The sequence below is a fragment of the Cavia porcellus genome, unplaced genomic scaffold (genome assembly GCF_034190915.1).
Source record: "Cavia porcellus strain 051 isolate PalLab524CR breed Dunkin Hartley unplaced genomic scaffold, mCavPor4.1 scaffold_1, whole genome shotgun sequence".
Taxonomy (NCBI): domain Eukaryota; kingdom Metazoa; phylum Chordata; class Mammalia; order Rodentia; family Caviidae; genus Cavia; species Cavia porcellus.
The window spans coordinates 124,485,114-124,507,471 of record NW_026947484.1 but is presented as its reverse complement, the minus strand read 5'-3'; the positions used below and the strand labels follow the sequence as shown (position 1 = coordinate 124,507,471).

General features: G+C 35.0%; 1 protein-coding gene across 1 annotated transcript; it reads right to left on the bottom strand.

Annotated features, from left to right (window-relative positions):
* Positions 1-5,179: 5,179 nt before the first annotated feature.
* LOC100724525 (pancreatic alpha-amylase) lies at positions 5,180-12,486 on the bottom strand. The gene is made up of 10 exons (XM_005007832.4): positions 12,130-12,486; positions 11,651-11,797; positions 10,697-10,894; positions 9,814-10,044; positions 8,941-9,074; positions 8,155-8,277; positions 7,967-8,066; positions 6,785-6,903; positions 6,564-6,689; positions 5,180-5,403 (listed from the first exon to the last, which is right to left on the bottom strand). Exons 1-10 carry the CDS (start codon positions 12,295-12,297, stop codon positions 5,214-5,216), a joined length of 1,536 nt encoding a protein of 511 aa, XP_005007889.1. The 5' UTR covers positions 12,298-12,486; the 3' UTR covers positions 5,180-5,213.
* Positions 12,487-22,358: the final 9,872 nt, after the last annotated feature.

Below are 22,358 nucleotides of genomic sequence, written 5' to 3'. Positions count from 1 at the left end.
AAGTGAGCAAACTAAATCAAGGATCAAAGCTAAAAGCAAAAGCACATTAAATCAAGGACCGAGGCCTGTGCAGATGACTACCCAACGTCCTGCCCAAGTCATGGTGAATGAACAATGACCCCATTCCCTTTCTTGGACATGGGTCAAGCATTGAGCAAACATGAAGGGTTCGTGGGAGGCCTTATAAAGGCATTAGAGACAAGAGGGTAAGGGTTAGAACAAAAGAATTATTGCAGTAATTTCAATTTATTCATAAGGTTTGCCCTTGGTTCCCCTTAGAGGGTTCCATAGATACCAAGAGGTGAAAAAGAGTAAGAGATGCTTTAAAAGATTATTATAGGATTTTCGATCCGGAAAAGTTCCGGTGACCACCTTTGCATATTGGAACTTAATCTCTGAGCTGCTTGCCCAGTGGCATGCAGACCCTCAGACTGAGGAGATGGTCACACAAGGCCCTCCGAGCTACACAGCCTTATAGTGCTCCTAAGATGGCGCCTGTCTCCAGCAAGCCTCATGGCACTCTTAAAATCTCGCTTGCCTCACTTCTGCCACATCAGCATGGGTCCCTCCCTGAAATGGCGTTTCTAGTGATGGAAACAAATGTACCTCCCCAAGGTGGCGCCACACAGCCACAAGACAGCGCGGGCACCACACCACTAGCTCCACAAGTCATTAAGACTCATACGCCATTCCCAGTGGCAGCTTTAAAAGAATTAAAGACAGAAGTTGCCCAATATGGCCTTACAGCTGCTTTCACTCTTGCTATTTTAAATTCTCTGGCTGATGGCTGGCTCACACCTACAGATTAGCCTAGATTGGCCTGAGTGACTTTATCAGGTGGGGATAATCTTTTTTAAAAATCAAAATATACAAAAAATTTCAGAGAGACTGCCAGGCACAATACACAAGCCAGCAATGGGTGAGACCTTAATATGTTAATTGTGGAAGATGCCTATGCCAGCAGAGAGGCCCAAAAGCAATTTAAGGGCAATATGAGTTCCTCGGGAGCATTAAGCAGGGGCTAGAGATTTAGCTCAGTGACCTAAGCAAAGCACAAGGTTGTGAGTTCAGTCCTCAGGGCTGGAGATTTAACTCAGTGGCACAGGTGCCTGCCTGACAAATAAAAGGCTGTGAGTTCAATCCCTGGTACCATTGACATTGAAACCACTTGTCAGCAAGGTCTTGCTATGGCTGCTGCCTTGCAAGGATTTACAGTTAAATAGTTGTTATCTCAAAAGCACAAACAAAACTGTTTTACCTGTGGAAAGACTTGTCATTTTACAAAAAGACTCCAGAGATAGAGATTCCAATGTCAATTACTTTGACTCATTTAACTGATCACAGTGATATTGGTTTAGTCTCTTAAGTTTAATTTCAGCATATGTAAGGATGGGGACAGCTGCTGAAAGGAGAATGAGAGACACTATGGTAGTTATTATTGTCTTCCCCAATGTCAGATCTTGAAAACCTAAGGAGACTTCATCATCCTGTAATATTTGATTAGTTCTATAATATGCAGTGTGTATTTAATGTGCGTGAAGATGGGCACAACTGTTTGGAGGAAACTAGAGACAATTAAATAAACAGTGGAGATCTCCAGTGGACTTGCTTTGAAATCTGTATTTCCTTAAATCTTTTTTTTAAAACTGTTTTGTTCTGTTTTGATATGTTTGGTCTTGCCCTCTTTGAGATAAAAAACAAGTGTGTGGGACTGATAACCATATTACTGGTTTTTTGTTGGATCATTGAGAAGAACTGTTGGCAGTGTCACTGTTTGAGTGTCACTTTGCATGTTTTAATTTTGTAGCCTGAACAGCTATTTCTAAGATGACAGTATGTAACTTGTTAACTGTTGATTTCTTACCATTTATTTTTCTGTAATTCTTTATTAAGATCACTATAAAACAAGCCAGACAGATAGTAAAAAATTGCCTTTCTTGTGCCATGCACCTCCCAGTTCCACACTTTGCGGTTAATCCTAGATGACTTATCCTCAATGCATTATGGCAAATGGATGTCACCCACATTCCCGAGTTTGGCAATCTTAAATATGTTCATGTAACTATGGATGCCTTTGGTGGTTTCATTTGTGCCTCTCCCTGGACTGGTGGGGCTGCTGAGCATGTTGTTGGCCGTGTGTTGACTGCCTTGTCAGTTTTGGGATGCCCACAACAATTGAAGACTGAATATGGTCCAGGCTATGCTAGTTCTGCCTTTTCTCATTTCTTTCAACATCTTAATATTGATCATATAAAAGGCCTACCTTATAACCCTCAAGGTCAAGGCATAGTTAAAAGGGCACACCTCTCCCTAAAACTCACTGTTGATAAAATAAAAAAGGGGAATGGTACTCCACAAGGGAGACACCTAAAAATATTCTATCTCATGCCTTATTCACCCTTAATTTTTTAAATTTGGATGCTTCTGGACAGTCAGCAGCCATGCATTTTTGGCATACTAAAACACAAAAGCAATTTGCTTCTGTACTATGGAGAGATCCCCTGACTAATTCATGGCATGGCCCTGACCCCGTTCTCATATGGGGACACGGTTCAGTATGTGTTTACTCTCAACAAGACAGAGAGGTTAGATGGCTACCTAAGCACCTTGTAAAACAAATAGACAGTTCTTCAAAGACCCCATGCAATGCCCAGGAATAATGTCATTTCCTGAGGCACAATCCCCTGTGTTTTCTTACAGGTGACACAACTCCCTGGAGCCCTATGCTGCCTACTCAGCCTTCTCCTTGAGCCGTACCACATCCATGGTGGATTTAGACAGCTGCCAAACAGACTACAACTGCTGACAGCCATGCACACAACCCCCTGTGACTGCGGAGGAGGGTCTTCTCAGTCTGGAGGAACATAAACCAGCCAAATAGACTGTGTCCGGTGCTATGCAAGGCAAGCTCCAAGAAATGGAACGACTTCAACAGCAACAACAACAAATGGCTGCCAACCCCTTCTCCTCAATGTGTGTGTGTGTGGGGGGGAGATTGTCCCTTACCTAGCACCCCTTTTTGGGTCCCCTAGCTGCCCTATTGCTTCTCCTTTCTGTGAGTCCTTGTATTTTTCAGAGGATTATGATGCTCATTAATAACAGGATAGATGCATTTATGGCCCATTCAGGTATACTATCATCAGCTGGAGATGGCAGATCAACAAACCTACCAGGAAGGAATTCCCACGAATGGCCCATATGATGATGTGGCCTAATTGCCCTGGAGCAATAGACAGTCAGAATGGGCAACTAGGACATGCACGTTAACTCTATTGGCCACCTAAGACAGGCACAGGACCAACTGCTGTCCTGCAAGCCCATGACAGTTAAGGCCTGGTTGGGTTCATGTAATGAGGTCCTTGACCTAAGACAGACGCTGTCCTCACAGGGCCTGCCAAACTCCTGATGAAATAATATAGAAAGGGAGCAAATGTAGGGAGCTGCGCGACAGCCCCATTGTTGCCTCCTTGCCTCTCTCTCTCTCCTATGGGCACAATGAGTCTGCCTACATTAACCATAATCCTCTCCTGCTTACGTCACATACCCGGACGTGACAATGACCCTGTTGTATTCATCCCCATAACCTCTTCCTGTCCTACCAGCCCGCCCTTGGCCTATAAAAGATGTAATCACTTCCGGAATAAATGGGGCTTGATTGGACTCTCTCAACTTGCCCCAGTCTCTCTCTCTGTCTCCTCCATGTTTTTATTTAATCCCCGTTCCCCCTCCAGGTAGACCCCACAGATTGATCCGCAGGCCGGATCACTTTGCTCAATTTTATTATAACAGGATATAGGAAATTATTTTTAAGATAGCAAGAGGCATTAGGGTAACCATTTTTGATCACCTTATATTCTGTTTTTACATCATGTACTATGTCCATCCTTTTTATTTGACTGACTGTTTTGTTATGTCATATTTGGTTTTATTCTCTTCAAAAAAAAAGGTAATAAGAACTGTGGAAGTAATAAAACCCAAAATGTGTGATTGTTATTGCAAAAAAGAGAGGAAAAGAATGTGCTCTAAAGGATATAACTTCATTTATATTTAAGTGTATAAGATAGATGACCATATTACTGAGTTTTTGTTGGATCGTTGAACAGAACTGTTTGCAGTCTCACTGTTTGAATGTCCACTTTGTATGCTTTAATTTTATAACTTGAACAACAATTTCTTTTTTGTTGTTGTTGTCTTTTTTGTTTTTATCAGTACCAGGGATCAAACTCACGACTGCCTGCTTGCAATGCAGGCGCTTATGCCGCTGAGCTCCCCCAGCCCCTTGAACAACTATTTCTAAGATGACAATATTTAGTCTACTAACTAGTGATTTTTTACTGTTCATTTTTTTGAAATTCTGTATTACTTGTACCCTTTTTCTGTTTTCTTTTTCTCTTTACATAAAATTTTTAAAAATGAAAGAGTAATAAAATCTAAAAATGTATAATAAAAACTGTAATAATGCAAGAGAAAGAAAGTACTCAGAATGACAGAATAACGTGGATAGGGGAAAAGAAAAACAGAAGAAAGAAAAGATTATATGTATGTTGGTAGACATATATAAATTTATCTATGCATATGTATGTTAGATATATAACTATACTACTAACCTCTCTTAGTTCAATGAAAAGAACAATTTGTGCTGTCACTGTTTGATTAATCATTTTTGTATCTAGATTTTATAACCTGAACAACTAGTACTGAGATAAAAATGTGAAATACATGAACTACGGTTAAATTTTTACTTTTTTTTTTTGATTTTTTGAAATTTGGTATCATCTCAATCCTTTTTTTCTGCTTTTCCTTTTTAAATAAATTTAAAATTTTTTTAAAAATTTAAAAAGAGGTAGAAAAATAAAATTCACAAAAAGGCAAATGAGGGGGCTGGGGATTTAGCTCAGCAGCATAAGTGCCTGCCTTGCAAGCAGATAGTCGTGGGTTTGATCCCTGGTACCGATAAAAAGGAAAAAGACAAAAAAAAAAAAAAAAAAAAAAAAGGCAAATGAAAACTGTGGAAATGAGAAAAAACAACAAAGAGGGAGAAAACTGGAGAGCATGATTACACATAATTTTTAAATTTTTTCTGTTTTTTCATACTATAGAAGTCAACATGCTTATTCACAATCTTGATATATTATTAAACTATACTAATTTCTATGTACAAGAAAAGAAACTCGCACTGTTATGAGTCTCACTATAGGCATTTTATTTGATTTTTATAACTTGGCGTCAGTGTGAATGGCAATAAAGGGATCTTCAGCTGAGTTACTAATGGAAAAATAAGCCGTGCCATCACTTTTAACCTGGATTTTAAGTCCGGTGCAGTTGCCATTAATTTTATCTCCAGAAATGACATCACAATAGGTGCCAGCCGGTAGACCAGTTTGCAAAGTTGATGACAGTGACCTGAGAAATAAAATGTATTATTTAAGTTACAGTCAACTCTGATAAACCTAAGACAGAAAGAACTCTGTGCCATAAACTCAGTCGCAAAAGAAGAAAACTCAAACATCACATCAGTGCCTATGAATATCTTTCTCAGGATCAAATGTGATCTTATGAAGACCAAGCAATTGCTTGGTCTGTGGTGAGTACTACTAATGAAGGGAGGCAGAACAACGTCAGTAACTATCTGCAGAAATTGATGCCACTTGGTAAAAGGACTACAGCAAGCATAAATATGCAAACTGTGACTTTCTTTGAGCTTAAACAGCAAATTTCTAAGGATTTATAGCATGCTATTCTTTCAAAAACAGCTTTTCTTCTTAAAACCTAAAAAGAATTTGTCTATGATATAAGAATAACTTATCAGTTCTTTGAAGTACATATTTTAGAATAAAAACCTGTCTTGTAAAAATAGTTTTTGGTTTTCCTCCAGAGAAAAGAAAAATGAAAGAACTAATTATGGATTCTTTCTAAAATATGAGACACACTGAGCTTATTATACAGAATTCTTAATAAAATATAAAATAGAATGTAAAGAGCTGAACACAAGTAGTGCTTAGTCCTGGACTGAGATGTAGAAACTGCTTGTGATGAAGTCATCAGACTCACCATTAGATATGACAGAATCACTACACTAGCAAAAGAGAAGATAGTTATCACAAAGGAAAGGTCAACAACAGAAACTTTTCCAAGCAAATTTCAAATATATTCTGAGAAAAATTGTGACATTAAGATATGTATGTTTTTTATATACATGATAGAAAAATCATTGTGTCACAGAGACAGAAAAGTAAGAGCATATAGGCTAGGAGAAGACAGAGAAATAGCTGAGCTGTAAAACTAGGAAGAAAATGACATTCTAGTACTGAGACTTCACTGAAATTCACAGTGACGCTGCTTGTTGCACATAAAATCTCTCCTTGGAACAGAAAACCCTTGTAAAATACTGGATCAAAATGAGGGGCATCATCTTCCTTCTCTCCTCTTCTCACCTTTACATTTTCTTAATCCACAGAGTAAAAGACATTTCAATTATGGTAAAAAGTAACAAGTAGGAAAATACAAGAATAATCCAGAACATAGTGGAATAAAATATGAATTTTTCATTGGCATCTACTCACCAGTCATCATTGTTAAAGACAATGAATGCTTTGTTTCCTCTTCCAAAAGCTACTTGATTGCTTCCATTATCCCACCAATTTGAAAAGGGTTGGCCATCAGCTACATTTCGGAAGGCAACCATGTTCCTAAAAGCACAAACTCATATAAAATGTCCTTTGACTTCACACTTGAAAACAAAATACTTTAGCATTCGAAAACACTTCTCAGTAAGTGTGCCCACCTTATTTGACGCCAGCGATGTTCACAGACCCAGCCATTGCCACAAGTTGTGTCTGCATTGATAGTTACTTCTTTAATGACTCCATTGTTGTTTGGTGGCCCAATCCAATCATTAACATCCTTAATTATGAGAAAAACACCATAGATGTTTTGATCACTCACACTTTTATCTTCCTTCTCCTTTATATCCAGCCTAATCAGTGCTACTACTTAATATCTGCAATATCTCTATTCAGAATCCAACTTTTCTTTGCTGATCTTTATCATATCTGTGGACTCCTTTTCTACAGTGCCATAGTTCAAGTAAAAATAATAAAATTTTATGCTGTCTGTTTTTCTACTACCAATAGATTCTTAATACCATTACTCAATCATTGAAACAGCAAGAGCCTTAGAGCCTAAGTGACAAAAAATTAGAATATAGACTTCTAAGCGTCATTTTAAAAGTCTAAAAAAGGTATTTCTTTTCATTACTTTTATCATTTTTAAAAACAGAATATCACTTGCTCAGTAAACAAATTACGGATTAAAAGTAAAAGCAGTAAAACTGAGAATACTCATAAGATATAATTTGCTTGTAAGTTGTTCAGTTTCTAGAATATTTGCTTTGATATTCAGTACATGTGAAAGATGCCTTATCTAGAGTAATTGCCAAATTAGTACTGTTGATATTAAACAACATTCTTGTATGAATGCACTCGGCTACACAGTCTCATCTCTGCATTAAACTCTCTAAATTTATGGCATTCTGTCTGGTTTCTGACTCGCAACATTTTTAAACATAATTCTTCAAAAGTTAGGCAAATGTGAAACAATCATATATGATGAACTATACACTCTTAAATATGTAGGTGATAAACAAATATCATATGCAATTCCCTACAAGAAAAAATTTAAAAACTGCCTTTATTAAGAAAGCGAGACATTTTTGCTGTTTTTAAATTTTTTAATTTTTTACTTTTTTTTGTGCCAGGGATTGAACTCAAGATCCCACATTTTCCACATGCAACGTGTTTTGCTGAGCTATATCCCTGGCCTGAATCAAGGTTGTTTTTTATTTGGTTTTGGCTTTTTGACCTGAGAATCTGACTCAGAACATTGTGCTTTGCAGGCAAGCACTTATGTTACTGAGCTTTATCCCCAGCCTCGAGAAAGAGAGATCTTGAACAACTCTAAAACTTACATTTCCATTCTGAAACTTTCGGTCCCAACGGTAGCTTGACATTACTCGTGTAAATCCGTAAGGATGAGCAAGCATGAAGCCCACAGCCATTTTATACATTCTGAAAATTGCAAAACGATACTATAAGAAAAGATTCTTCAATTATTATTTAAGATAGTTTAAAAAATATATAGATTGTTATTTCCTACCTGGCATCCCAGAATGTAAGAATAGATGCTCCTCCCGCTCCATGACCTCGTTGATTATCGTGGTTATCCACAAAGACAAGGGCTCTGTTAGAAGGCACGAAGCCCCATCCTTCTCCCCAGTTCCTAGATTAAAAGTAAGATGCACAAAAAAATGAGATGTACGTATCATACACACACAGGTACAATTGCCTTAGAGCGTCTATACTTTCATTTCTTTCTACATACTTTCTTCAGTTAACTGCTCTAATTAAGTGGTTTCCCAAAAGATTCTATAATCTATTTCAAATTACAGGATTCAGTATATTGCAACATAGAGGGACTTCAGAAGGATAATCATTCATGTCACATTATAGAGCATATCAAAAGTGCATTGCATTTAGGCTTTAATGCCATATTGTGATCGTACACATACTTTAGTATTTGAAATTCATTAGCTGGCATCTTATATGTTGATTCCAGATTGTGTGCATATCATAGATACTGAATAAGATGTTAAGTTAATTTTAAGGATTAACTGAGTTAATAGATTAAAAATAAAAAGAATGAAACTGAGAATACTTATATATTGTAGGATACAACTTCTTGGTAACTTGTTTAGTTTCTAGAATACTTGCTTTGATATTAAAAATAAAAGAAATTGTAATTGACAAGGGTGAAGTCTAACACTGGTTAGTAGTCAAAATCTTGGTAACTATTCAGATAACAAGGTTTTGTGAAGATTATCCATACTGGCTATATGTCAGATAGATGTGACAAGGTTCAAATGACAAGTAACATTTTACTCACTTTAAGTAAGCCATCTTCTCTCCACTCCACTTGCGAATAACTGTGCCTAGTTTGGCCCCATACTTGAATTCTGTCACACGGCCATTTCCAAAGTATTCACTACTTTTAATTGCTTCACCACCCAGATCAATTACCTAGTAGAAATATAGGGGAAAAGGTCTTTTACATCAGAATTTTCAAGTTGCATTCAAATACACTTAAGCTAGTTATGTGACCTGACATATTCCAAAACATTTTTTTCCTGTAGCGAGTTTTTTTTTTGTTTTTATAAATATGTGCCACACTATTGAAGGGAACTTGATTACAAGGTGACATATTATCCTGCAAAAAAATACTTAACTTATTTTTTCAAACAATAGCTCACACCAACACAGTGTTTACTATATGACTGACAACACTTCTCAGTACTTGATAATTATTAAATTATTTAATTTTCAATGACAACAAATAGCACTGTTCTGTATATGGAAAAATGGTTTTACAGAAGTTCAATCAATTTCCTTAAAATATATACAGCCTACAGCTGCAGGGCTAAGTTTCAAACAACTACTAATTATGTAGCCAAGATTCTATCTAAGATGGATTTGTTTGAGGCAACAATAAATAAATAATTTTCAGTCTTCTTTATGGTCCCTAAAGAGGTGACAAGTGGCACAGTTCCACTTTCACACTAAAGGAAATTTTTACATTTGCATGCAAACTATTTTGATAAAGAATTAGTTTGCTACCTTTGAATACAGTAAAAGAATACTCTCTTTGAATGATCCACTATGTTGCAGAAATCACATATTTTATTAATCTGTCATTTATTGTGGAAAGAACAACATGCCCTTTTATTATATGCATACACATACATTGATTATATTGATGTACCTCTTGGAAAATGAAAGGTCGACTTCCTGCAGAGAACCACTTTGTGTTGAGATTATTCAGTTTATCCAAAATTGCCTTGATGTCTCCAGGCCACATGTGCTTAGAAGCATCAAGTCTGAACCCTGCTACACCAATGTCAATGAGAGTGTTCAGGTAGTCGGCAATCTTGGTACGCACATAATCCTTCTCAAGTGCAAGATCCAGAAGACCAGTAAGACGGCAGTCTCTGACCTGTTGAGGTAAATTTTTATTCAGTTGTACAACATCGTTTTTCACCTTAGGTCATTATACGTTACGTAATGTGTCCTTTGCATAAACATTAAGGATAATGATATTTTACTGTACGCATACTTGTGAAATGATTTCTAGTACCAAAATACAGCATAAGAAATAAAAGAGATTAACTTTTCACTTAAAGACAGAATGTTTTCTTTTTATTTTTCCTGTCTTTTTGTTTCTTTTATGGCCTGTGTGGGTGAACACACCCACAGTGTCCAGAAGTGCTCTTCTCCTTTGGAATATGACAAGTCTGAATGCTTAGAGGAAAGTATTAGAATTTTTTTTCTTAGTTTTAAACAGTTAAGATTGAAAAATAGTTTTCTAAATGAATGTAAACCAGTATCACACGATATTCAATCCTGTTCATGTAAGTAATTGAAGTCTGATATGGTTCTTGACTATGTAGGGGATGGGAACAGGGAAAATAAAGAATCAAGATATATCATGTAGAGATACTAAGTCCCTATAATAAATATGGCATTATGATACATGAATGGTTTTAATAAACAAGTAAAATAGCAAATGCCACCATTTAAACTAATTATCTTTAAAATGTATGTTTTTAAGGGTAGAATTTCTATAAAATATAAAACAATAAATTTACCTGAGCAGCATCATTATAGGACTCAATGCCTCCACTCGAAGTTTTACATTTGCCATCATTAAAATCCCAAGCAGAATATGGGACCCCAGAAAACTCCCTCTTTTGAGCATTGTAGTAACTTCCACAAATACTGTTTGTTCCTGCACCATTGCCTTCACCACACATGTGATTGATCACAGCATCCACATAAATTCGGACCTGAAAAGCAAATCGACTACCTCAGTTTCACTTCAGAAAGACCTCTAGATATCATTCAATGTTCATAAAAGTCCAAATATGTCTTTGTAATTTTATAATAACTTCATACAAGATAAAAAGCAAGTGTGCAAGGATCCTACTGTGAAATGAAAAACTGCATTGATTTTAGCCATTGGTCATTACACACAAATATATATTTAGAGAAAAGTAAATTGTTATGACCCTGATAAAAATGAAAAATAAATACACTCACTTGGAATTAAAAATCAATTGAGCCTGAAGACATTGTTTTTTGACATTTCTTTTGGTCACCAAGAAATAAAACCAGTTAATTCTTTCTCTCTACTGTATTTAGTAATATTAAATAGCCACTTAAAACCAGAAGAGGATAGGGAAAAATGTTTGGAACCACTAGTGAAAACATAAATCACATATAAAAGCCAGCAATTATTGTAACTGGAATCTCATTTCCCTCAAAAAATTCTGCACAAAGAAGATACACATGTTTATAAACATTACATTTCAATGGTTTCCTTTATAAGTAATGTATAACTATTACCTCATTTTTATAGAGGTTAGTACACAGAAACTACAACCATTAAATACTAGGCAAAGTTTCATTTGTCACTTTAAAAAGTAAGAAGACAAAATTGTTTAAATTTTAATTTCCTACTATTCTACTCAGAAATAGCAAGCAACAGGGAGAGAAGTTATTTTCCTATATAAAACTTTGAAAATAATTTTGAATTTACTTACTCCAACATTGTTACATCTAGTCACCATGTTTCTGAATTCAGCTTCACCTCCAGATCTTGAGCATATTTTATAACTAATTGGTTGATATCTTTCCCACCAAGGTCTATATGGGTTGTTTATTATAATATTTTCATTGGGTGGAGAGACCTGAAAGAAACAGAACCTTAATACCAACAAAATTATGGCTTTGTTTACACCACTATGTGCTATAAAATCTAACCCATAGTTTAAACTATTTTTGTAAGTCTTTCTGTATATAGGTATATTGCTGTATACAGCTTGAATATAATAAATGCTCGTTGGAGTTGTCCCGCTCGTATCCTGAAATAAAAACCTTGTCAGCAACACTAAATCTTTTCTTTTCAGAAACAGGGTGTTTTATTGAAGTGAAATATTTTTCCACATCACTGAGCCTGATTAAAATACTATGTAGTATAAGCTCACAACATTTCACAGTGCACACTGAGAGAAATACTTACCTGAACGCCTCCAAATCCTTTTGGAGCTAAGTATCGTTCACATTCTGCAGCAATATCGTTCCAGCGCCACTCAAACAGATGGACAATGGATGTGCGTCCCTGCCAAGTGTGCGGAGTGTACTGAGCCCAGCAGAGCCCGATGGCTGAAAGTAACAGAAAGAACCTCATTTTGCTGTGAGGCTGTCAGGGTTCTTTCTAAGCAGGTATTTATATTCCTGCAAAAGATCACGTTATATGAAGTCAATATTAAGACGAATAAACATTTAAGGAACAAACTATTCATCATCTTGAAAAGGTTATCAATCATTATATTACCTGAACAGCTGAAGAAAATTCCTAAAATCTCTTACCAAAATAATCAAAACTATCTTCTGGAACTTTTTGATTTTTCTTTCGAGGAATATTAACCTTTTCAAACATTTAGCTTTTGATATATACAAAGAGCCTTTTTTCATGTGTTGTTTAAATAGTATCTGATGGTACATATTTATAATGTCCTTCACTAAATGGGAAAATAACAATGAAAGTCACCTGTATTCACATTCAAAAGATTATTTGACTATCTATCTGCAATAATTCTAATAGTTTTATTTTCAAAAGACACAAGAATTCTTTCCTGTATTCCTCCCCCAAACAAATCCATGTTATCTTAAATTTCCACATAAAATCTCAACGTTACTTGAGCTTCAAATGACCTTGCACTGAAAAAAATATTAAATCAAGTATTTAACATGTACCTATGGCAGTAGGATTTGTGGCTATAAGGGTATTTCTCCCTAAAGCTAAACATTTTTCAATATGATGAAACACTAAATAAAATAGCTCCTATATGTTTTTAATTAGCAAAATCCTGTGCAGAAGTCACAGTGCAGGTGGAGAAAAACTTTATCCATTCATCTAACAACTATCAAATGTGTTTCTTTTTTTGCCTAATGCAAAGGATGATACAGGGTTATTATGATAAATACAATATGCTCTTGTTCTAAGAAAGCTTACATTGTAGCAGGGGAGCAGAAAATAGGCAAATGAATATCACGGCAGTAATAATACTAAAGATGACAGACACATGACCTTCTTCTGTTGTGCCAATAGAAAAGAAAAGCCACCGAGGAATACTAGATAGAAGGATTGCTAATAATGAAGGATAGTAACTGGGATGGGCCAGGGTCTGGACATTTCTACTAGACATCATTTTCACAAGAAGTTTCTTTATATGAAAATACAGATCAATTTCCAATTAGTTTATTCTTGGAGTTGTTTTCTCCACAATATCCCATTTTTTGTGATCCACCTGTTGTTTTGATCAAATTGGTACTTATGATAAGACCATTTGAAGAGGACAGGAAAAAATGGATATCAGTCCTTAAATGGCTTACAGGCCTTGTGAAGGACCAAGGAGTGCACCTGTCTATTCTTCCCACAGTGATCCCTGATTATCTTTTTGAGCCTGAGAGATTCTATCTCTGGTATTCTTAAAAATTGGATTTAGATATCTAATTCTCATATCTGCTTTCTGCCGATACATGGACATTGACCATACCTAATCTTGGAGGTTGTAAACATTTCTTACTGCTTGATCTTTGGGAGAAAGACTGGCAGTTTAGACACAGCCTGGATGGGTTGAAAAGCAAGTAATACATCACTTTGACTTGGAACTTCAGATGACCAGAAGGCAAATTTTACTACATGTTAGACAAGGCAGCATACAAAATCAAAAGGAGTATAAGGGTGTTCAAAAACTCACAAAGCAGTTAATATGGGGTTACTTGGTTCTGTAAGATTATTATTTTTTGAGGGGGTTATAATTCCATGATGCAATCTCTTATTAATTGTTAGTCTTTGATGTACCAAAAACTAAAGAGAGAGCAGGTTTGAAGGCCTTTCTGTGTATATGAATGGATTCAGCAGCCACTTCCTGCATTCATCCACACCCAGACCTGGATGAACTAACTGAGCATGTGTAGAGGTAAACTATGCAAGATGCTTTGAAATAGAGAACAATTAAGAATACTGCCTCTACTTTGAAGATTTAAAGACCTCTGTAGTGACTGATTCCAGAGAACCCATACATAGAAAGCTGAAGTGGACAAGCCAGTTTAGTCTTTGAAAATAACATTTAGGAGCTAGAATATTTACATTGGCATTTGCATTCCATAGGCAGATCTGCATGAGAAGCCGAATCTTTATTATAGAGATGCTTGAATGCACACATAATAACATAATGACAATATGCTAAGGAAAGTTAAAGAATTCACTCTCAGATGAACTAGCAGGACTGGGATTTTGACAAATATTTTTCCTTTTTACTACTCACCAACATTACACCCTGCCTCAAAGCCTGTCTTTTTTTTGTTCACTTCTGCTCTGTTAGTACATTAAGTGAGATTATATTTGCATTCCTTTTCTTTGCAATTTCTATTTTTATTAGTGCACATTTACACATTGCATAATGATTACTTTTCCTGTAGAGAGATTATACATGTACATAATATATCTTCCAAATATTACTTAGTGGAGAACTCACTATATGGATAGCCAACATTTATATAACAGGTTTTATTTCATGCCTTCTCTTGTTGTAGGCAAGTGTTTTTTAGAACTTGCATTAGACCTAGAGTGCTTGATGGACAAAAATGGTGCAGGGAGCCCTGGTCCACTTCTGTTTGAGGCATTCTCTAGCAAGCTTGTATTTTCTACAAATTAAGTTGCCACAAATTTGCTAAAGATGACTGGCTACCTTTTTCTCCATTTACCCTGTGGGCACTGTTGGCCTTGCCATGAATGTAATTCCCCAATTAATATTTTGGCTCCCCAATCAGTAATGGGGATGATGGCACTGATCTCCAATGACTTGTGCCACATGATGAAAGAAGCCTTGTGACACAAGGAAAAGGTTGATGAGCACTCTGTTTACTAAAGGAACATACTGTCTTAAAAGAGAACAAAATTGTTCTTTACTAAATGAGATCAAAAGTTATTCCATGCGAAAGGACCCCAAAAGGTGATTCAAGGACAGTGTGTGTTACACTTGAGCTGATAGTACTGGGAACAGCTGAGCTGATGTTGGGAATAGCTTGGGAAACAGCCTGAAGAACATCTCCCACATACAATAGCTACAAAGCCAAGGCATTCCTACAAGTCATGCCATGATCCAGAGTCATCTCCAGAGTCTTTTGGCTGATGTTTTAGGACACTCTTCAGGATACACTACACAACAGCATAGAAGCAAAATGCTTCACTTACATATTTTTAGTGCTACTCCTTCACATGATCATATCCTCCAACAGTTGGTACAATGTCCAGAATCCTTTCTAAGATTCAGTTTAGTTCTTTCCTTTTACTGTTTCCTCACTGGTGTCTCTAGGAATTCAACCTTTACTTCCCATTATTTTGTTTGTGCTATTTCCCCTATCAATTATCCTTTCACATTACTTTGATATTGGATGTACAACCCTAGTAGGCAGCCTTTACATTGAGCAAAACTCAACGCTTTTGCTTTGTGCTTTAAAGATCAGCTGAGCTTCAATAGGGTTTGCTATTTGGGCTTTGTGAGAAGTCTCTTGGTTCCCACAGTATTTTTCCTCTCTCAGTTGTGCCATTTTCCTAGAATGATTACTGTTTTATTGCCTTGTATTTTCCTTAGGAAATCTTGGGGCCATTTATTCTCTAATGAGCATCCCACTTTCTGGAATGGACATTGTTGGGTCAAGCCCCTTGTCCTTCATGATACTACTGATCAGTAGTTTCTGTGATTCATTAGAAGTTCAAGATCCTTTCATAGTATTCCCATCATGGCCTATGTCCTTTCTGGTCTTGGCAGGGAGAGTCAAAATATTGGATATATTCTTAGCCTGGTGTTTTCTTTGTTTTGGCCTCCAACTCTATTACAGTCATCTCATATAGGAATGATAGTTCCAAGGCTGTTGAACATTTATAAAGTCAGCTCCAGAGTATCTAAATAGGAATAGCAGGTTTAAATTCTAACTATTAAAATTTTCTTCAGATCTTGGCGCACTTTAGATTGTAAAGTGACACCAGTACAATTACTCTTTCCATTTAAGTGAAGTCAGTAGGAATAGTGTTAACACCTTTTGTACCATGTCTGGCTTGTAGGTGATGGCTATCATCTTAAAATACTTCTTAGGTTGTTTGAGTAGATATTGTAATTTTGCAACATATTAACATGCAACCAACATATAATTATAGAAAGAAAATACAAAGCAAAACTAAGAAGGACAAAAAATGTAGTTTGTGTATCGGCTTTAGAAAAAAATTATAAAAAAGCCTAATTTCATCAGAAAGCTGCATCAAAGAGTAGTTAGAGAACTTCTATTTTGATTGTGAATACCTGAGAGGATAATAAAAACATTTTATGATAAAAGATGTAGAAAAGCTTTTCTTCAGTTTTTGATTAAAATTTATCAGTTAACAAAATCATTTATCTACTTTCATTATATGTCTTTTAAAAAAACACTCAAAACTTAAAGCAATATACCACTTTATTAATTCTTTGAAAAATGTATTTAACTATGTAAGAGTTTAACCCCTGAATCACTTGCGCAGCAAAATTATTTATATACTGATCATTTCAAGCATCTTTCAGGCAGGTGTCATTTCAATCAGTCAATTCTTCTATTAAATCAATTTTAGAAAATGTCATTTTATATTTCCTTTTATATTATAAAAATTAATGAAAAATTGCAATTTTTGGTCATCCTGTATTTAAATAATTGGGTTGGTATTTAGATAAACACCTATTCTACTACAAAGAACATTTTTATTTATAATTTATCAGTAATAGGTTCCTTTAGCCCAGTTCCAAAAGATTACATGATCAAAACACTAAAACTCAAAATTCCCTTTGACTGAGCTCTTCTAGAGATCTTCCACAAAGGGTTGAAGACATATTAAAGTAATAAGGCATTCCCATATTTGTCACAGCACAATTCAAAGCAGTTAAATCTTAGAACTGGCCTATATGTTCATCAATAAATGAAAGGAGAAAACTATTGTGGAATTTATACCCAATGGAATAACACCATGCCATATAAAGCGATAAACTTGAAGCATGTGTAAGAAAATGGACGTACCTTTAGAACGCAAGGTGAAGCGAAAGAAATCACACCAAAAAAAAAAAATTTCTTATGGTTTTTCTCATAAGAGAAATTCAAAATATAGAGAAAAACATAAAAGGTAGATAATAAGAAGAGGGGAAGTAGATTTTTATCAAATAGGAATGGAAACAACACAAACCAGGAATGGGAGAGGGGAAAGGAAAAAGTGATGAAAAAAAGAATTGAGGTGTGTACGTGTCCAAACTATCTACAAAAAATGTTATCATGATGTACTTCAAGCAGGTGTTAATAAAAGGTGAAAATTGAAAAGAACGAAATGGCATAAATAAACTTTCGTCTAAATTTGCTAATTTTAATGTCTCCTTTTCTAGTCTTAAAAGTAAATGAAACAAATGCACTGAAAATAAAATGATTTTTCAAGTAAAATATCATTGACAGTGTACTTCCAGTTGATCAATGTCCAATCTTTTACTTAGCACGGTGGCAGCATTTTGAAGGTACAGTCCTTGTGTACATCAAGTTGTCAATTCTTATAAAGCCTATTGGTGTTAAAATTTTAGTTTAGATGTTAGAAACTTACCTAGCATTCTTTAAGCTTTGCATTGCAGAAGTCTCTGACTTTTGGAAACATAAATCATTTAGCATACGAAGAATCTACTGATAATTATCTTCATAGCCATGTAAAAACATTTATGTGTAGGTGTACATAAATGTGCATATAAATAAATTGACTTCACATTAGTTTTAAAGCAAACTTTTGACCTGGATATTTATAAGTATTTGACTCTGGCTCTAACAGTTTTATATAAGTTAACAACATTATCATAAATCAAAAATTAAATTTAACCTCTTACAAGATTAGGAGACAATGCTGATGCATGCAAATCAACCTATTTATGTACTGGTGTATTTCACATATACAATAATAAATGCTAATTTACTTAAATACAAACTGAAGCAGAGAGTGTTGAAAATCTACATAAAACAGTACATCATATGACAGAAATCTAAAAAAAAAAAAGCAGGGTAGCTATTCAGTTTGTAGACAAAGTGTATTAAATGCCAACACTGATAAAGAGAGACAAAGATACTTAAGGCAAAATGCCAAGATATACATATAATAATTATAAATAAATAAAATACCAAACACCAGCAGAAGAAACCACAAAAAGTAATAAACTTATACAAATTAAATAACCTCCTGAACAACCAATGGATCACATATGAAATTAAAGAAGAAATTAGACAGTTTCTACAATTATGCCAGTGCAACATACCAGACCTTATAGAATGCAATGAAAGCAGCCCTCAAAGGAAACTTTATAGTGGTGAAATCCCATATCCAGAAAAAGAGCAAGCTGAAATGAATGACCTAATGTTGAACTTCAAATAGTGGGGGAAAGCACAAGTCAAGTCCAAACTTTGTATGAAACAAGAGATTATGAAAATCAGAGCAGAGGGGCTGGGGATTTAGCTCAGCGGCGTAAGCACCTGCCTTGCAAGCAGGCGGTCGTGAGTTCGATCCCTGGTACCGATAAAAATGAAAAAGACAAAAAAAAAAAAAAAATCAGAGCAGAAATTAATGCAACTCAGGCAAAAAGCATTTAAAAAATCAGTTAAAACATTGGTACTCTTAGCTAATTTATCAGAACAAGGAAAGAAAAGATTCAAATCCATTCTAATTAAAAATGATAGGGTGAAATCATAACACATCGTGCAGAAATTGTGGTGGCCATCAATATCTACTTTCAGATTATGTGTTCAAATAAGGAAAAGCAAAAGGAATGCACAGAATCCTAGATATATATGAGTTATTATCATTGAATCAAGAAGATTTAGTAATCCAATATCAGTCAATGAAATTGAAGCTGTAATTACAAAACTACTAACAAAGAAAAGCTTAGGTTCTAATGGAGTCACTGCTGAATTCTGTAAGAAATTTAAAGATCTTATTCCACTACTCCTCAAACTCTTTAGTGAAACTGAAATAGTTTTCCCAAACTCTACTCTGAAAGCAAATATTACCCTGATTTCAAAACAGAGAAGGCCCTAATGGAAAAAAAAGAACTACAGGTTAATCCAGGTTAATCTCCTTAATCAACATCCACACAAAAATCTTAAATTAGATACTGAGAAACAGAATGTATTAAATCATCAAGAAGATGATAAATTGTGACGAAGTAGTATTCTTTCCATGGATGCATCAATGGTTTAACATATGCAAATCAATGCATTTAAAAAATCAATTAAACAGAATTAAAGACAAAACCACATGACTATCTTAATAGATGCAAAAAAAAGTATTCTGCAGAGTCCAGCACTCATTTATGATAAATACTCTACAGAAAATTGGAATAGACCCCTTTACCTCAATCTGATAAAAAGCCATCTATAATCAACTAATAGCCAGCATCAAAATAAATGGTCAATAAAGAAAAACTTTCACTTTCAAATCAAGAACAAGGCAAGGATATTCACTGTCACCATTTCTATTCAATATAGTTCTGGAATCATTAGGACAATTAGACAAAAGGAAAAAATGAAAAGAATAAGGATAGGAATGAAAGAAGTTAAATTACCATTATTTGTGAATGACATGATTCTCTACATAGAAGAATCCAAAAACTCCACCAAAACATTTCTAGCTTAATGACCAAATTCATCAGCATAGCTGGATATAAAGCCAACACTCAAAAACCAAATAGCTGTTCACAGGTAATAAACCCACTGAGAGACAACTTAATGAAAATATACCTTATACAATAGCATCCAAAAGTAAAAAATGCCGAGCAATCAATCTAATAAAGGAAATACAAGACCTTTAAAATTTAAGTGCTCTGTACCAGGGACCTGGTCAAGATTCCCAACTGCTTGTATGAGGTTTAGAGTGAAAAGATCAAATAAGAGACAGAGCAAATTTAACAATGTATGAAAAGAGGGATTGTTGGGTCAGTGCTTCATAATGGGCAAAAATAAAGAGTATTTTTATATCCAGTGCATCTGAGGGGTAATGAGTGATTCCAGGAACAGTAATGGCAACTATAGTGGATTATTTTTTTTAAAAAGGATTCTTGCAAAGATGAGATAAGCCAACAGAAAAAGTATTGTTTCTCCAGGCAAACTTTTTACTACTGATACTACATAGCTTTATGGATGTTAGTTGTCATTGGCAGGTCTCATCTTGTCCTGTGAGTGCCACAGCATTTCTAGCCTTAGGGATTCATACATGACCAAAAGAAAGTGGAGAGTTTCCTCAGCCCAATCTGAATCAAAGGCCAGGACAAAGATTGTCTCAGAAATGCTCTAGACTCAATGTTTAACTTATAGCTCCCAACAAATATTAAAAGAGAGATAAAAGTTTATCACAAAATGGAAGGTATTTTTTATTTTTGTGTAGTAAGAACCAATGATGAAAATGGATATACTTCCAAAATTACTGTAGAGATTTAATGCAATACCAATCAAACTACTACTAATGCATTAGAGTAAATATCACAGAATTAGACAAAATGATCCAAAATTCATTTGGAACCAGAAGAGACCTAGAATACCAAAAGCAATTCTGGACAATAAAGGCACAATAGGGGGCATCACATGTCATTACTTGCAATTATACTGTAGAGCTACCATGATAAAAATAAAGCATGGTACTAGCAAAAAAAAAAAAAAAAAAAGGACCTAAGAATCAATGGAAGAGATTAGAAACAGCTCCAAACATATTCAACTATCTTATTTTTGACAAAGGGACCAAAAATTTTCACTGGAAGAAAGATGGCCTCTTTAATAAATGGTTCTAGAAAAATTGGCTTTTCACATTTCAAAGATTAAATCTAGACCCGTTATCTCTCATCATGCACTAAACTGCATGTGAGAGGAAAGCTTGGTACAAAACCTCAATGCAGATAACTTTAACATGCCTTACCTGTTTTTTTAATGTAGAGATAGTTATCCAAACTGCCATTGCTTTGTTTCAGGCCAGCGATCTACTCCCTTCTTGTCACTTCTGTAGTTCTTTTGAATAATTCCTCTTGTTCCACTCAAGTGTCAGTCACAGGGACTTGTCTTTTTTACTGTACTAAAACTTTATTCTCTTATTTGAATTTCAAACATAATTAAAGTTTGGGGAAGATTAGACTCAAAAGTAGGAAAAAAGAGGTTCAAGACTGTACTCTTAATCTTCCACATAATTTAATGAAACACACAGGATAGATACTTTTCACAGGTTTTCCCATACCCCAATCCTAAATTTCAAGCTCAACATCAAATCTGCCATTTTCTAAGGGTTATTTTTTCCTCAGAGTGGTGTAGTTTTGTAACTGTTACTAGTAAAACTTCTCTGTACTTATCATATTGGTCTTGCTTTAGAACATGTTGCTTCAAATCTCTAGGATGCAACAGTATGTGAATTAACAGCTTTTCAAAACCATAAGTCTAACACCACAGGTTAGATTGCAGTGTGATAGACTGTGGTTTGACTCAAGGGAAAGATTACAAAATAGACACAATGCCTACGTTATGGCTTCAAGAAAATGGCAGCTGGACAAAAATATATTTTGGAAGAGAATCACAAACCCAGATTTTCTTTATTTCTATATTTTATTTTATGGCCATAAAGTACCCATAAAATACATACAAATCCATGAAACCCAAAATATCAGCTATAAATGTTTATATTTTTCATATGAGAGTCTAAAAACTACCAGAAATTTGGCCTATCATAGGGAAATGCTTTAGGGCAATGGCCAAAATACAGAAAAAAACAAAAGAAAAAGTAGACATACAAGATTATAGCAAATTCCAACACTTATTCAGAGGAAACAAAATCATTAATAAATTAAAGAGACAAACTGTGGAATGGGTAATATGCATATACTGTATTGTGTATGTACAATTTACTGTTTTTGGAAATATACAATCAGTGAGGCTCTATTCTATAGAATGTACAAGAAAATCTAAAATCTCTAAAGCCAAACAAATAAACATAAAAAACAACCTGATTTTAAAATGTAGTATATACCTACTATAAAATTCTCAAAAGAAGACATCCCAGTGACCAATAGTTAAGTGAAGAAACGTTTGCAGTCTTCTCTCATCAGTGAATTTGAAATCAAAACCATAATGTAGTATCACGTTGCTATGGTAAGAAAAGCTATA